This window comes from Temnothorax longispinosus, chromosome 1 (assembly GCF_030848805.1).
Source record: "Temnothorax longispinosus isolate EJ_2023e chromosome 1, Tlon_JGU_v1, whole genome shotgun sequence".
Taxonomy (NCBI): Eukaryota; Metazoa; Arthropoda; class Insecta; order Hymenoptera; family Formicidae; genus Temnothorax; species Temnothorax longispinosus.
The window spans coordinates 27,256,207-27,271,604 of NC_092358.1; the positions used below are offsets into that span (position 1 = coordinate 27,256,207).

Sequence of the window (15,398 nt, forward strand, 5' to 3'; positions counted from 1 at the left end):
AGAAACGTGCGTGAGCTAAAGTATTTGTATAGAAAATAGGGTAACGTATTTTTAATAGGTCGAAAACGAGACGGACAGTCTTGTAAATTTCCACATTTTTGAAGGGTAGCGCGATAACTAGAAGTGTAAAAATTTATTAGTCTGATCCCTGCATTGTTTATCGCTTTTTCTGTTGCGTTGGCCTGTCACATTTACGTGACCATGCACAAAATGAGAAAACTTGCTTAATATTGGAAGGGCAGCGCGGAGAGATAGAAGTAAAAAACATGTGGAATTCGACTAATTTTAATTTGAATTATGTAAACGTAAATCATTTGAGATGAGCGACGACGCCAAAAATAATAGATAAATTGTAATACAATAAAAATTAGTACGTTTATCTGTTAATACAATGCAATGTATCATGAATATTTCCTCCGTTTTTGTATAACAAATAGCAATTTATCTGAACGAGTAATTTTTCTATCCTACGAGTGAAAAATGTCACTTTGAAAAATCAGCTCAACGTTATCTAGATGTCAAATTGAACGCTGCAAATTCTTCGCACATCAAATACGACGGCGGTATTCCATGATAAAATATTCGATATCCCGAGATCGAATGGGTGTCGATCGATATTCGCGTAATGATAAATGCACACGGTCTTCGGCACACGACTGACCGATGTACTTATATCCATTAGGATGATCGCGTAATCGCGCACTTGTCCCTCGTACGCCATCAATCGTTGCGGCAACTTCGTGGCACCCTCCTTCGAGAGCTAATACTTTCCGACATCGACGTCGCGCGCGAGTATGCCTAATAATAATATCGTCCGGGAGAAATAAGCGCGCGACCTGAAACGCGTCGTGTCGCCGTACGCCGTGCGCGCGCTAAGGTACAAAAAAATCTCGTCATTTAATTACAGCACATCTAGAGCGCATAGCCCGTAACGACCGCCGCTAATATTAGTACCATTCGCGGAAACACGCTTCTGGAAAGCGATTAACGCAATACGCGGCACTCGCGTTAAACGCCAAGTGATTTCGCGTCACCTCTCGGATCGTGCATTAATATTTCCTTTTGCCCGTGATCTTAACACTCGAATGAGTTTTGACGTTCTTTTAATTCTGATATAAAAATTATATAGAAAATCTCCGTTGAATAAGCCTGATGCTCTTAACTCTACAACAAATGTTATGTTCGCTTGCCAGTGGAGACTATTTCAATGCACACACAATATTTAAAATTAACATTTTCTGACACACAATAGTAAAATAACTAAGTAACATTTCAAATGGAATATATAAAGTCTGTCATTTTACTATTAATAAAACTCTAACTGGAATGTCGACAGCAAAGTTATTTGCGTTCTTGTGCACAAATAATACTATAAATTATACGAGATTGATGTTCATATTTGTGAGTTTTCCGCAAATAATTCTAATGGCTTTGCAGATTATCGAACGTAGGACGTAATGAAACAACTCGTCGACTCGTCGTTACAACTCGTTTAGCGAGAGTGATGCGAAAAATATCGCGGGTAATTACAAAATATTTCCGGTCGTCGCTCCGCACAAGCCATTATTATTATTGACGTTATGAAGGTGTGTCACGCGCCGCAATTCCCGAGCAGAACGGAAGAAACGGCTGTTCGCCCCGTGGTAATCTCTCACATGTCGCTTCGGGACATCGCAGATGCGTGATCCACGAGCGAGGAATCAATAGAAAGTTAAAGATCGTCATAACACGTCGATTCGGGTCTTTAACCGTGATCTCGACCGACACTTATCACCCGGCACATTTCCGTCATGCGAAAATTCGAAGAAGACAGCGGAAGAGAGATACATTGTTAAACATACCCTACACCTATACACTTCAAGTAGTGTCAAATTATACTTAATTTGTGTCATTTTTAACCATTCTTATAGGTTGCCACTGCTCCTATTCAATTTATTGTTAATTTAACTAAACCAATGGAGTTAAAATAATAGTGTTTTGTGTCAAAATAATAAATGTTGACACACATGATAGTAAAAATAACAGAATGTTATTTAACACAAGGTATTGGTTTAAATACTACCTTTAATATTTAACAATGTAGGTATCTGTCATTATCATTGGAACATTAAATGAATGAATAATGCGAGAATGATCTCTTAAAACATGGGTAATTTTTCATTATTTATTTTTTGTTAATATTAATCGTTATCGGCACGTTAATTTAACATGCATTAACAATAACCAATTAAGCCTCATAGTTAGATAACTGAGCATAATTTGCCTAATTGAATAACTAATTTAAAGAAGGTAAGTTTTAAAAATACTAAAATATCCGAGGACTTTAAAAGCTATAACAATTAAAAGAGTAAAACAATTTCAAAGTCGATATATTGATACATATACGATACTATGTTAGACGTAATATCGGAAGTAATTTGTATCGTCATATGTCACTACAAATTACAACAATTTACAACTTACGTTTAATCATATTAAATTGCATTTAATATCAGAGAAGTCACGTTTTCTTCGTCGTGTTTTTCTTTCGACTGTGCATTCATATGTTCTTTGCAGCCTTTTTTGCTTACTTACGTCTGAAACTGTGTTAATATTCATCGATTACGAGTTTATTGAAACGTATTATACATCGGTATTATACATCGAGTATTACTCGTAAGTGACTCGTCATGCAGGTCAAGTGATGCGACATAGAGGTTCGGAAAGGTTGCAGATCCTAAATGTTCGCGCGAGCTCGGATTAGCGTTTGCTGACTCGTATTTTTGGCACCTGCCACCTAACGCACCATGAAGTTAACGTTCCGTACGTTAGGTTACGGGGCTGTAAAGGAGTGAAATAAAGCGCCGTTTTGGAAAGAATTAAACGCGGCTAACGCTTCCTGACTCTCACGAGATGCATTAATCAAAAATTAAAACCCGTATTCATCGCCGACACTTAAACTCACCGATTATGAGCGATTCTGCGATTTTTCAGGATGTAAACGCGACGTAACGATATTTGGGCAATCTTAAAATTGCATGGCCGAATTTCGAAACTCATCGTCGAGCGATTTGCATTTTTTGCACATAACTATTTATATTGCGGCTAGACATTGGTGTTTTATGAATCGCCATAAACATTCAAATTACATGTCTCAATTAAAAGCGAAGATGAAAAAACGACGATTATTCGCTCAAAACTGTTTTTCTTCGTTCGCTTAAAACTGTTTTTAGTTGAATGATGTTGCCGTCGCTTGGCTTGAATCGCGAATGCCTTGTATCACGCGAAGTAAAACACTTATACTGCATAAAAACACTATAAATATATAGAATGCCCGACATGTATATGTACCGTATTAAAAACACTATTTTCCTGAGCTGGAATTACTTAATGGAAATTCAACGATTGAGATAAATAAGTATCATTGAAGAACTAATTTTTCTCATTTATTCTAATCACACCTGATAGGATAATCAATTTTCGAACAATTTCGCATTTCTTACTATCAATAAATCATTAACCAATTATTTTTCCTAACGAATAAGATACGAAGATAAGAATTAGAGTATTCTAATATTTCTTTTTTAATAATTATTTATTGCTACGTTATAATAGAGAAGTGTGCAGTACAAAAAACAAGATAAAATCCAATTTAAGTATTCAGCTAAATAGCAGTTGATTTTATGAACCTGCTTATTCATAATTAAACAAATCATATATGTATATAAAACACGTTAGAGAGAAATTTCGTTAGAATATAAGATAAACAAAATTCGTTTCTAGGCAAAGATGTATTCATATCTCAAGAATCATAGTCAGTTTCACACAATTTCCCCCGAAACCATACCTCTATAATTGATAAGAGACGTATTCTCGGGACATATTGCAAATCCAGTCACAAGCAGAAGTCTGAGGAATGTGAAAGTCTGCGAGTGCTTACCCTGACTGTGCTCGCCCGCGTCAAAGGTCTTGCTGGTCATTTGGAAGAGTGCGTCCAAGGGACTGCCCTGCCCTGTGGTCCTCTTGCCGTTTTGGCCAGCGTGGGAGCCGTGCTGCTGCGGCATTTTCCTCTTGAGCTGCTGCTGCTGCGGCTGCTGGAGCGCCGGATGATGCAAGCCGGGATGAATGCCCGCGTGATGAAGCGCGGCGTGATGATGGTGATGATGGGCGAGCGGGTCCGGGCTACCGGAATCCGACACGGAGCTCCTTCCGGACGACGAGGAGCTGCTGAGGGGCGGCTCGCTGATGGAACCGGACATGGACGCGAGTGACATACCCATCAGCGATAGATCCCGGGGCCCGGTCGCGTGACTCGGGTGACTACTGTGGTGATGGTGGTGGTGCAGATGGTGCTGGTGATGATGCTGCTGCTGCAGGTGATGACGGTGCTGATGGCTGAGGCCGGAGTCCGCCGTATCCCAGGGACGGACGATCTTCGCCTTCGGCCGATGCGACAGGATATCGAGGATACTGAAAGACTTGACTCCACGATCATTGGATTCCCGTTCCCTCTCATCTTCCTCGTCCGAGTGCTGCATCGGCACCATTTTCAGGCGCTTCAGCGGCTTAAAGTAGTCATCCGTGGTACCAGCGGCTGCCGCTCCGTTGCTCCCGGTCCTGCTGTCCACCTCATCCTCCTCGTCCTCGTCCTCCTCGTCGTCCCTGAGCGTGGTGACCGAATCGCCGCTCTCGCGAGTCCTGCTGCCAGTTCTTCCATTGGACATCCTGTATTCCCCGTTGCGGGAATAATCCCTGTCCTCGTCCTCCGTCATCGAATCTCGTGGATAGGTTCTTCTGGGGCTCAGACGGTCGGCGTAATCCTCCCTGGAGGAGGCTAACTCATCCTCCGTATTAGGCGTCGCGACTACCAGCGGCAGCGGGCTGGGACAGCCTACGGAGATCTCGTCCTCGTCGTCCTGAACGTCTCCTCGACCCGGCGAGCCTCTGCACGACGTCCGTCGGTGCGCCGACGAGCCGCTCACGCAGCCGGGCGTCGCGGCGCTGGAAGATACCGTTGTCGACGGCGACATCGTGTACGATTCAGTCATCTCCGTGGTGCACATGCCGCGCGGATGTAGGAAGGAGCTAAATTAGAAAGCTCGAGACACTCGCCTGGTGGCTTTCGGCAGCCAGTCGCCCTGGCCACGGCAAGTCAACCCTTCAAGCACCGCGCATTCTTCCGATAACGCACTTACGTTCTAAAACTGTTCACGGGAACTCCACACGGTTTATCAAGTCTCATTCACTGGCCTAACATGTTCGAGTTCTCGACAATCTTCGCAGGGAGCCCGCCGACTCGAGCCACAGTCACGAAACCAGTCGCACTAATCGCTATCGATGACCTGTCAACGCACTCGTATTCTCCGTCATCGCGCTCGAACCGACACATGAGTCACATCATTGCCTTGCGGATCCGTCTCCTATTTCTCGTCGAAACATTTTTCTCAAATTTAGTAGCTTCCGTCAAGTGTCAGCTCGCGCGGACAAGAGACGTCAATTGTCATTCCGTCAAACGTCGACTCATGTCCTTCCTTCTCATTCTAGCGCACTACCATCGTCGTCCGTTTGAACACTAAAACATGATACCGGGGTTTACTGGCGAGCAAGCTGCGGAGCGCCTCTTCGCTCTGGAATGTCCCCGGCAACCTGTTTGTGCAGAAACTCGACCGGATGTCAGTCCTCCTCCGTTCGCTATCCTCACTGAAACACCAGCACACGGAGATAGAGACCGCGTCCTGACGCCGTGGCGTCGCTAAGACACCCGCTGCGAGCGAGATACGCGCGCGAAACGTCAATACGTCGGCGTTTAACGAGTTTCGGTGCTAAGGAGGCAGCTGGGTGCCTCCTCTCAAGCCAGTCGAAGCCGGTGACGCGAAATGGTACGGTGGACGGGGATACCCCGGCGCCGGCGTTGGGCAGGCGCTTTCCTCACGACCGGCTCGGCGCACGCGTAGAAGAACGGTGGAGCCGTTCGGGACCAGCCGCACGCTTCGAAGCCGCTGCCACGGCACCGGGTACCACCTCCGTCGCGAGAACGCGCCCCTTTGGCGGATCCGTGGGCCGGCCGAGATCGGATCCCGCCTACGGTAACCCAACGTAGCCGGTACAGCAAAATGACGCCGCCGCCGCCGCCGCCGCTACGGGATGGAATTTTTACGAGACGTACTTAACATCCCGCAGCGTCGCGGCGGGCGCGACCGTCCTTCCTTCCTTTCGCCCCCTCTGCTCCCCTCCCTCTCCCTCTCTTTCACTCTCTTTATTCTACCTACCCCCCGAAGTAGCTCCTATCTCGCGCTCCTCTCTATCTACCTCTTTCTCTCTCCACTTCGAAACGCGCGTTCTCTCACTTGAGAATGACGTGGGACTGACCCTCCACGACGCGAAGGGCGACTAACGAGGGCCCACCGTGATTTCGTCCCACCCGGAGCGTGGATTTCGGCCTCCGCCGCGAGCGGGTCTTGAGAACGGATTATCGGGCGGGATGTTAACGGCCGCGTCTCTCGATCACGCGGGGACGGACGACTTTGAAACAGCCTGGCGCGGCGCGCAAATACGCCTGATAGCGCGCGCGATATATTCCGCACGAGGAACCGACGAGGACTCAGTCTTCTGTGGTATTATGCATTATACATTATGCGTAACATCTCTATAATTTGCCGTTTGTCAGTTACTTCCTCTATTATTATCCACGTCTTTCTACTTTACTGTGTTATCGCGCGGTTATTTGAGCATAAAATATATAAGTACGCGCGGCACGATACAAATAACGATAAAGATATTTTTGGTTTTCCTTTTAAATATATTTGCGAGGCAGAACAAAGTTAACCCGACAATGTCGACGTGTAAATTATACCTGCCAGTTTGCAACGTAACAAAATTATCGCCTTGCGCGTAAGATATAGCTTGTAAACATAAATTATATTAGACTATATAAATAAAAGTATATTCCACTTTCAAATTTGGCAAATCAGAGTATCGTCTTTTTTACACGTGCACACAAAGCGAAAGAGAAATTCTTTCTCGTGGAATTGTAACGGATTCTCATAGATTGTAACGTTAACTCAACAAAGGCAAATATCTCTCTAGAGAATCAGAGATAGGCTGATCGAGTATAGGTCGATTTGACGCAAAGGATATGGAATGATGGCTGCCGTAGATAATGTGACGGACGATTGTTGGCCCATTACAACGTTAAAAGAATATCGGCGTCTATTACATGCAGATCATTATCTACAGTCCGATTTAAGAATCGATTTAGCTGTGTAATTGCAGCAATCTTGTCGACAACTATATCTAACTAACATCGTTCGATATTACCATTCCGTTATAAATGTCATTAAATTACAAAGGTTAAAAATTGTTACACGCGAAAGGTAAATAAAAAGTCTATGCTATTTTTCTTTAATTAATTATTTTAATTATTTCTTTTAATGACTATGTCGCGAGATGTTAGATACACCTACAAAATCTACATAGAAAGAAGAATGCTAGAACTTCAATTATCTTGCATGTGAAATTATGATAATAATTTTGGTTTCATTTTTATCTAGATTACTAATATTACAATTAATTTCAATAATTAATATTTTGAATTATGAATTTATATATTGTCGAATAAGAGTATTTTTTTTATTAGCAGAGTTAGAGTTAGTTTATATTGAAATTTGTGAGCAAATTACAGAAATTTTAATCAAACCAGACTGTAGCTTATATTGTCGCCATGATTTTTTGTACGAATTATAGAATAAAGAAAAAGCAAGCGTGTATACGTTTCCATTGAACAGACTCAATTTAAAGAGAACAGAATCGAAGACCGCTGAATTCTGTGGCGCATGTCATTTTTGTCTTTCCATATGTTCGTGGTTTTTAGCCGATAGAATCGCTCCGCCGGACGCATCCGACGGATCGTTATACGTGCACGTTGTGTTGTCTCTCGAACATATTTACCAAGCTCTTTGATTCCACGGACAATAAAAATAGGAAACATTGTAAAGTATGTTATTTAATTATTCCAATTTTATGAAAAAATACACAGATTATTATTTAAAATTGTAGGAAACACTATTAATCGTTATTATATTAATATTTGATACCATTTGAAATACAAAGTTGATCCTCCTACTCTATTAGTGCGGGATAACATTAAGGGAACTTTCACTTATTAATTGCGGATGAAAGTTAATTGCCATTATATTATATAAAAGAAACGTAGCAAAAGTTCGCATGAAAATTCATCTTACATTACATACTTACGTATATGCATGTAGTGTGTATCTCTGTCATTTCTATACGTCGTAAATCGATATTACCTGCCGATTTGTGATGCAAATGTGAATTTATATAATCCCGAGAAACAATTTGCTTTCACCGAGCGACGAGTCGCTTTCGTGCCTTCGAAATTTCACAGAAGCGGATTTCGCGAGTCTGTAATGTGAACACCGATAATTGTAATAAATCGCGCGCCAACCAATTTACCGCGCTTAGCAGTACACGGCGATACTAAATTGTGCGCGACTGCATGCAACGTGTAATCCAATCCCACCGACATCCTGCCTATCTAGATTGCCGCGGATTAATAGTCGTTATTTCGCATAAGTAGCATAACTGAAAAATACATGTCGCGCAAACGCGACGTGTATATGAGGAGCAATTGTCTCAGTACTCGGAGGCAATCACGTCGCGCAGGATTGATGCGACTCTCGTAACAGTGTTTTTGATATTGATAAATTAATACTGGAGAACAGTTCTCTATGATTGAAAGGATATGATGTATCAAAGAGGAAAACGGGAGAAGATATATTAAATAATTTTCTCATATTTTTAGCTGTATTTTAGACCTTGTCTTTATTCACATTTTATTAACAATTATGAATTTTCTGTTGAATTGAGTTCTATCAATATGAACATACATATAATTCCGCTGTCACTTTATTGGCTATTCAAAATAGATTCATGGCACAAGACAGAATATTCTTTCACCAATTTGGAGCCGTTTTTTCCTATCGGATACTTGATTAGATGTTTTCACTCATAACCGCTTAATTTTTAACATTAGGCATGATTATTGAGCTTCAAATTGTAAGTCGTTTAAAGCACAATTTACTCAGAGATATATGAAAAATGAGACTTTATTCCTCGGAGATAGGCATAATAATATTGGTTGTCAATCACTTATAACACGGCCTCTCTCGAAACAATTGGTCTCCCGTCTCTCGCTACGAAAGATGAACTCCAAGCGGATCAGAGAACACGCTCGCCCAAAGTGCCTATTTGTTTCACGGACACCCTGTATTTAATTCTAATACACGACATCACGCGATACCGCTCCGGCAATTAAAGAATCGTAGAGAAACATTTATTGAATCAATCAAGCCGGTGCGAAACTCGGCGGCCGCGGCGGGGCCGCGTACCTCCCGATTGCGAGGATCCGCGAATCTCGTCATTCACCGAAATCAGTAAAATCTTTTTAGAGTCCCCTTAAGTTCAATTTAGCGGGCAAGGAGCGGTGCCGAGTGCCGACCGCTCTTCCCGGCCAGTTCGACCAACCGGACCGTCCGTCCGTCCGTCCGTCTGTCCGCGGCCCTTTTTCTTCCTCTTCTTCTGCATCTTTGCTTCTTCTTCTCGGCCTTCCACGTCGGCTTTTCTATCCCGATACAAAGAGGCGCGAGCGAGCCTAATTATTATGATAGCTCGCCACCGGATTCTGTCGGTCCCTTTGATCTGCCGCCGTTTAGCATGATCCCCCGATATTTAGGTAGGCTCTGTTGTCCAGGCGGGCTTGGAGGGGGCACCCTCGTGCAGTAAAAGAGGAGAGAGACGATGCCGTGCGTGTATGTATACGTGCGTGGACCGAGGACGAAGGGGGAGGACGGGGGAGGTAGGATTTAGGGAAGAAATCATTGGCGGGACCGGGACGCGATAAACTATCCATCAATGAGGATTTTTTTCCGAAAAGTTTACGCCTGTATGTCCCCGTCTCCTCCCTTTCGGTCTCCTCCGCCCTCGTTTCTTTCCCTCCGTCCCGCTTGATTGCTTCCCAGCGGCCACCAGTTTCGTCGTTCCCGGGCCACACGCGAACGCAGATTACATTAAGACATTTTTTACAAAGTGAGAAAGACCGACCTTTAATTGATAATTCCTTCTTTTTCACGCGGCGCGTCCATTGGTAGGTATGCGCCCCGAGCAGTAAAAAATGACCTGCCTTTTATGCGTGTAACGAGACGATTGTTTGATACTTTTGTTAAAATTGATTCGCAGAAATACATAATAGTGGACACCTTTCTCTCTTCTCGCGAATATACGTGCGATCATCGTTTTATCTATAACTAGCATAAATATGCATGATAACGTGAAAATTATCTTTTATTTTTGTGTAACATTTCTAATGTATAATATACGCGTCTAAAATTTCTCGCAGTTTTGAGATTGCCGTTGTTCTCGCTTCCGCCATGTAATTATTTGTAAGCTTTAAACCACCCGAGAATTGCATAATGACATATTGTATTAACTTACAGAGCTTAATCGCATGCAATATTATTGGCTATCATGCTCAGTTTATGAGCCCTTTGTAAAATGACTTTCTCCCGTGAACACGTGACATTTGTCAGAATGTCAAAAGGCCATGCGTTATTGAAATCGGGACGCGAATCTACCCGCTTTCAGACCAATTCTGTCGGACTCGCTCGCGCAGATATCGCGTGATTTCGATGCATCTATTTAGCAAATGTCAAATGAATCGATGAAAATTTGTATCAGATGCGTTTATGAATATTATCTTCGCGGACAATCTCAATATTTCCCACGCTTCACGTGACAGTCCGTCACTCACTTTTCACTAACTTTTTAATCAAAAAGCTGATTCGTGCAATTACATATCGCATCAATATTACATTAGTACCAAATACGGTTTGCTTAGAAAATACGAACGTTTACATAATTTATGTTAATATATCTGCGGGTTTTTTTTTAGAAATTCAGAATAAATGTTGGATCGCTTTACGCAGAGTAAATTAAAAAAAAAAAGCTTTTCGCATATCTGTATAATTTGGACGATTCTCGTAATGCATAGAACGAAATCGGTCGATGCAAGGTAAATAATTTTCAAACGAGCACGTTAACATGAAATGCGTTAAATAAAGATGTGTTCTGTATAAACACAGCACTAATTCGTCTCGGTGCTACCTGAAGTCCCCGGCCTGTTTAGATATTTACGTTCGTACCGGGTAAGATCGACGGTGCACATTAGCACACACGATGCCCAGGTATAGTATTTTTTCCGTCTACCGCCGACGCGCGACGCCTTAACGACAGAGTCGGTACGGCGCATCCTATACCCTACGTAGAAAGGTACGTTAAACCGAAGTCGCTCGGCGTAGATAGCGAGTTCGATCGCGGTATACAGGTAGACGGCAAGTCTCCGTCGGGCTGTCGGCCCATCCCGTCGCGGTATGTCCTCCATATTAGACGCGATACGTGTATTTAGTCGTAATTGACGAGAGTTCGGGACAGGTCACGGAGGCAAGGAAGGCGCAGCGCGACTCATGGGCGGCCCCCCGCCCCCCTCCCGCCCTTCGCGTACGGTGCAACGTGCGTCGGGTGCGTGTGTGTGTCAGACCTTCGCTGCAGCCCCACCGTGGTCCCACCAGCGCGACCCGCCGTGGCCGCCGTTCGCCCATGCCGTGCCGCGCTGAGCCCCCACTTCGCGTACCCGGGACTTCTACCCTCCCTGTCGCGCACTCGGCAAAACGCATTCCCTCTCGGCGCGGCGCCTCCGCTCGCTCGGCACAGCGGCGTTCCGCTCGAGCACCGCCTCGTCCACCAGCCGATTGGTCGAGCGGCCCTTTGACGCTCGCCCCGTAAATCGATTTATATCGCGAGGGATTTTTGCTCCCTTCCTCCGCGCGCCTCCGTCGCCTTGCTTGCTCGAGCGAGCGAGCGAGCGAGCGCGCCGGCGATACGATAAAGCACCGAAATTTTCACGCTCTCGCGAAACGCGCGTCTCGAGCTTTTCGTCGCCCCTCCTACGCTCTGTCCCCTCGCGCGAACCTTGGGCGAGACAAAAACGTGACTGGCAGACTTTGTTTATAGCTGATTTTAGCGCGAAATATGTTTCGTATTTAATCTTTAAAGAGGCGAAAGACGTTGCTTCTTTTTTGGTCTTCAAGAAATCGAGTTGTAATATTTCTAATCGATTACTGTTTATTTTCTAAAATATTTTGCGAGCGAAGCGAATGTTAAAGAACTGATATAGCAGTAAAAATTGCAAATCCAACTGCTTGATTTTGTTTAATTGCATCGTGTGCATTTTATCTCTAAGAAGAATCATTAGAAACCAAGTCCAAGTTGTCGAGTTACTTTAGATTTAGACAAATCCGTTTTGTATCGATCTGTTTTATTGTATCAAATTTACGAATTCCAACATACTTCTTATATTGAGTCGTATTTCCTGTGTCACATTTCCCAACTAAATGGCCGAGGGTCGAGCGTTAATAAAGGTCCCCATTTGTTCAAATTCGCTAGAAAATGATAGTCCAAGGCGCTAGCGAACGATCGTAGCTTTTCTGGCTGTCGAGGTAAATATCTGCAGATGACCAGCGGCCTTTGAGCGGCCGAACAATACGGCTGAGTGGCCGCGACCAATCGAACAAACGACTCGGCTTTGTTAACCTCCGCGAAGGTGACGGTGCTCCAAAGCATCACTTATTAGGCACGCGACCCTCGTAGAGCGAAGATGGCTGCGGCACGACTGTGAGTCGAATGGGAAACAATGCGTCGTGAGAGAGATCCCCGATCAGCACACTCGTACAAAAGATTTACTCAGAACCACAAACTCGACGAAATAACACTTCGCGTGAATTATGAGCAAGTAGCCGGGCTCTTTTCTCCATTTCTTTTCTGGACCAGCTTTGCAGGCTGGCTAAATAAGTTTCGTTGCCTAAAGAATCGCCGCAACATAATTGGTAATTCTTTGTTTGACTTTACGAAATCGGACATGCTCATGATCATCGTCAATTTTTAAACATCACAAACATAGACGATTATTCCTTTCACAATTTCTAATTTCGAATAGATATAAGAAAATAAAAGCTTGTTTCTTTGCCTTTGTAATTTATCTTGAAGAGATTATATAATATAAATTTTATCTTTAACATTGATCGTTGTCACCATTTTATACGTCTATGCCGCTTGATAGTAACAATTTTTACGCAAATTTTTATGGAGAAAATGTTCTTGATATAAATTAAATTATTTTTAATATAATATACATATAATTTGCAAGTTTTATATTTGTGATATTTTAACACACATTGTTTGTTTCTAATATTATGTCTATTTTTCACTTATCTCCCTTTGCTTTAATATCGCGGCCCTAATGTAGATTAATAGACACTAACATTGCTTATTGGAAGGGCGGACCCCTTCCTAGTCTAGATTTCTTACCGTTGGAAGAGCGAGGGAGGATGGGAACGGGTCGTGCTTCATCGTCCGGAAGTGATTCGATATAGCCTAAGAACGTCTGATGGAAGAACAGCTAGGGAGGTGACAAATTGAATGTCGCCTTCGTCACAGATACTGCAAAATTCTATTCTGCTGGTAACACACAGGATCGATAACACCAGTTTTCCCCGTTTACGAGTTTAATCTTGAAATACGGCGTAAAGCTCGATACCCGAAAAATGTATTAAACACCATATACATGATCTACGTGCTCTAAGAGTGCGCTTCGCTCAGATAAAATATTTTCCGCTCGTATATCTGCGCGATTAAAAACAGGCTACTAAATTTAACTTAAATCTACATGTCACTTTTTGAAGATAAATATTTCATTTATATCTCATCTAAATGAAAAATCTTAATATTGTCACCTTGTCATTGAAATTTGCTTTTCAATCCGAATGCGCGCGCGTTAACAGACGAACGTGAATAGCTACAGCCATCAATCTGGTTTATTCACGCAGCAATCAAGGCTCTTTCACGTTTCAAGAGTCCTACGAGTCTATCGACGACTCGACGAGCTTTTCTGTTCCGATTTTCTCTGGTTTTTGTGACCCTCACACGGGGTTGACCTGCGCGCGACAAATCGCTCGGACTCGTGACATGTAAATCCCAAATCGACGAGAGATCCCCCAACGCATACGCTGCTCCTTCTTCTCGGAGCCCCCGTCTATATGGACGTGCTCGATGAACGCATTAGACATGCTTGCCTACTTCGGGCAATATCTATGGGTGGGCTCGACGATCGAGCAGACGAAGTGGGCGCTCGATGCGTTCACAAATCACTTTCGCAGCTCCATCGTGGCGCGCGAACAACAACCCCGACGACGACGATGATGCTTCCTCCGGAGGCATTTATTTGCGAGCGTAACTCTGAATCCGATCGATTCGCGATACTCCGATCGACCTAGAGGTTTCACCGTTCTGTCTTCTACGCGATTTTACATAGCGGCGTTGCCATTTTGTCGCGATCGCGATAGGCTTGTTACATATAGGCTTGATAATGGCAAATTTTGCCACGTTTATTTTAATGACAATAAAACATGTGCGTTTTATGGTTTTTTTACAATGGCATTAAATTTTAATTTTTCCTTTATACATAAATATATATAAAATGCTATTTATTATCGAGCTGTTATATATTAAAAATTCTATATGTGACCGTGATATTTTTGACTGAAATATCTAAAATGGAAGCCGCTTCGATCTTGGAACATAATGCTCTACGCTCGAACGGCATCGAAAAAACTACGAGGAATCATTATGCGTTATGCAAGGACGCTCGCAGCGACGTATTAGCATGATAATGTTCTCGATTAGGGGCGTGCGCGAGAGAGCTACTTGATTCTTCCTGGGCAGTCGTTTTGCCGAGGAACGCACGTCGTTACGAGCATCTCGATTGAAAGCTGGGGGCACATCATGGGAGAGGGCAAGAGGGATTTGTGATGGCCTTAAGGGTATATACACGCCCTTCGCGGCGGACCTGCCCTAAACTAGGCTGACAATAAGTCCCCGGAAGAGCGAACGATCTGCCCCCCCCTCGACTCGGCGACCCTCCGGCAATAATTAGGTCCATTCAATGAGGAGATTTATGTAACTCACCATGATGGAATATCTTATTCCGTTCGTGGCGAGAAAGAGAAAGAGAGATCAGAGAGAGAGAGAGTGGGACGCCATCACGGGAGAAAAAGCTCGGCAAACCACAGGCAATAATTTATTTATCACATCTATACGGCTGAGTGGCGCGAGTGGTGCGGGGGTAATCCGTTTCCTCTTCGACGATCAAACTGTCTCTCGATCCGCTGAGAGATCGGTTACTCACGGCACGGTACTCGAACTCAATTACAGTCTGTCTCTCACGAATCGAGAAACGTATCTGTAACGTGCACGCAGAGTAACAATAGGTAAACTTCTTTGAGACTCAC

General features: G+C 43.7%; 1 protein-coding gene and 1 long non-coding RNA gene across 2 annotated transcripts in view; one reads left to right on the forward strand and one right to left on the reverse strand.

The window, feature by feature from the left end:
* LOC139822294 (uncharacterized) overlaps positions 1-5,867 on the reverse strand; it is a 48,597-nt gene extending 42,730 nt beyond the window's left edge. The window contains exon 1 of the mRNA XM_071793905.1: positions 3,920-5,867. Within this exon, the coding sequence (XP_071650006.1) occupies positions 3,920-5,042 (1,123 nt within the window). The 5' untranslated portion in view covers positions 5,043-5,867. The remainder of the gene's footprint in view (positions 1-3,919) is intronic.
* Positions 1-15,398, forward strand: part of LOC139822306 (uncharacterized) — a 122,162-nt gene that overhangs the window by 76,242 nt on the left and 30,522 nt on the right. The window lies entirely within an intron of this gene.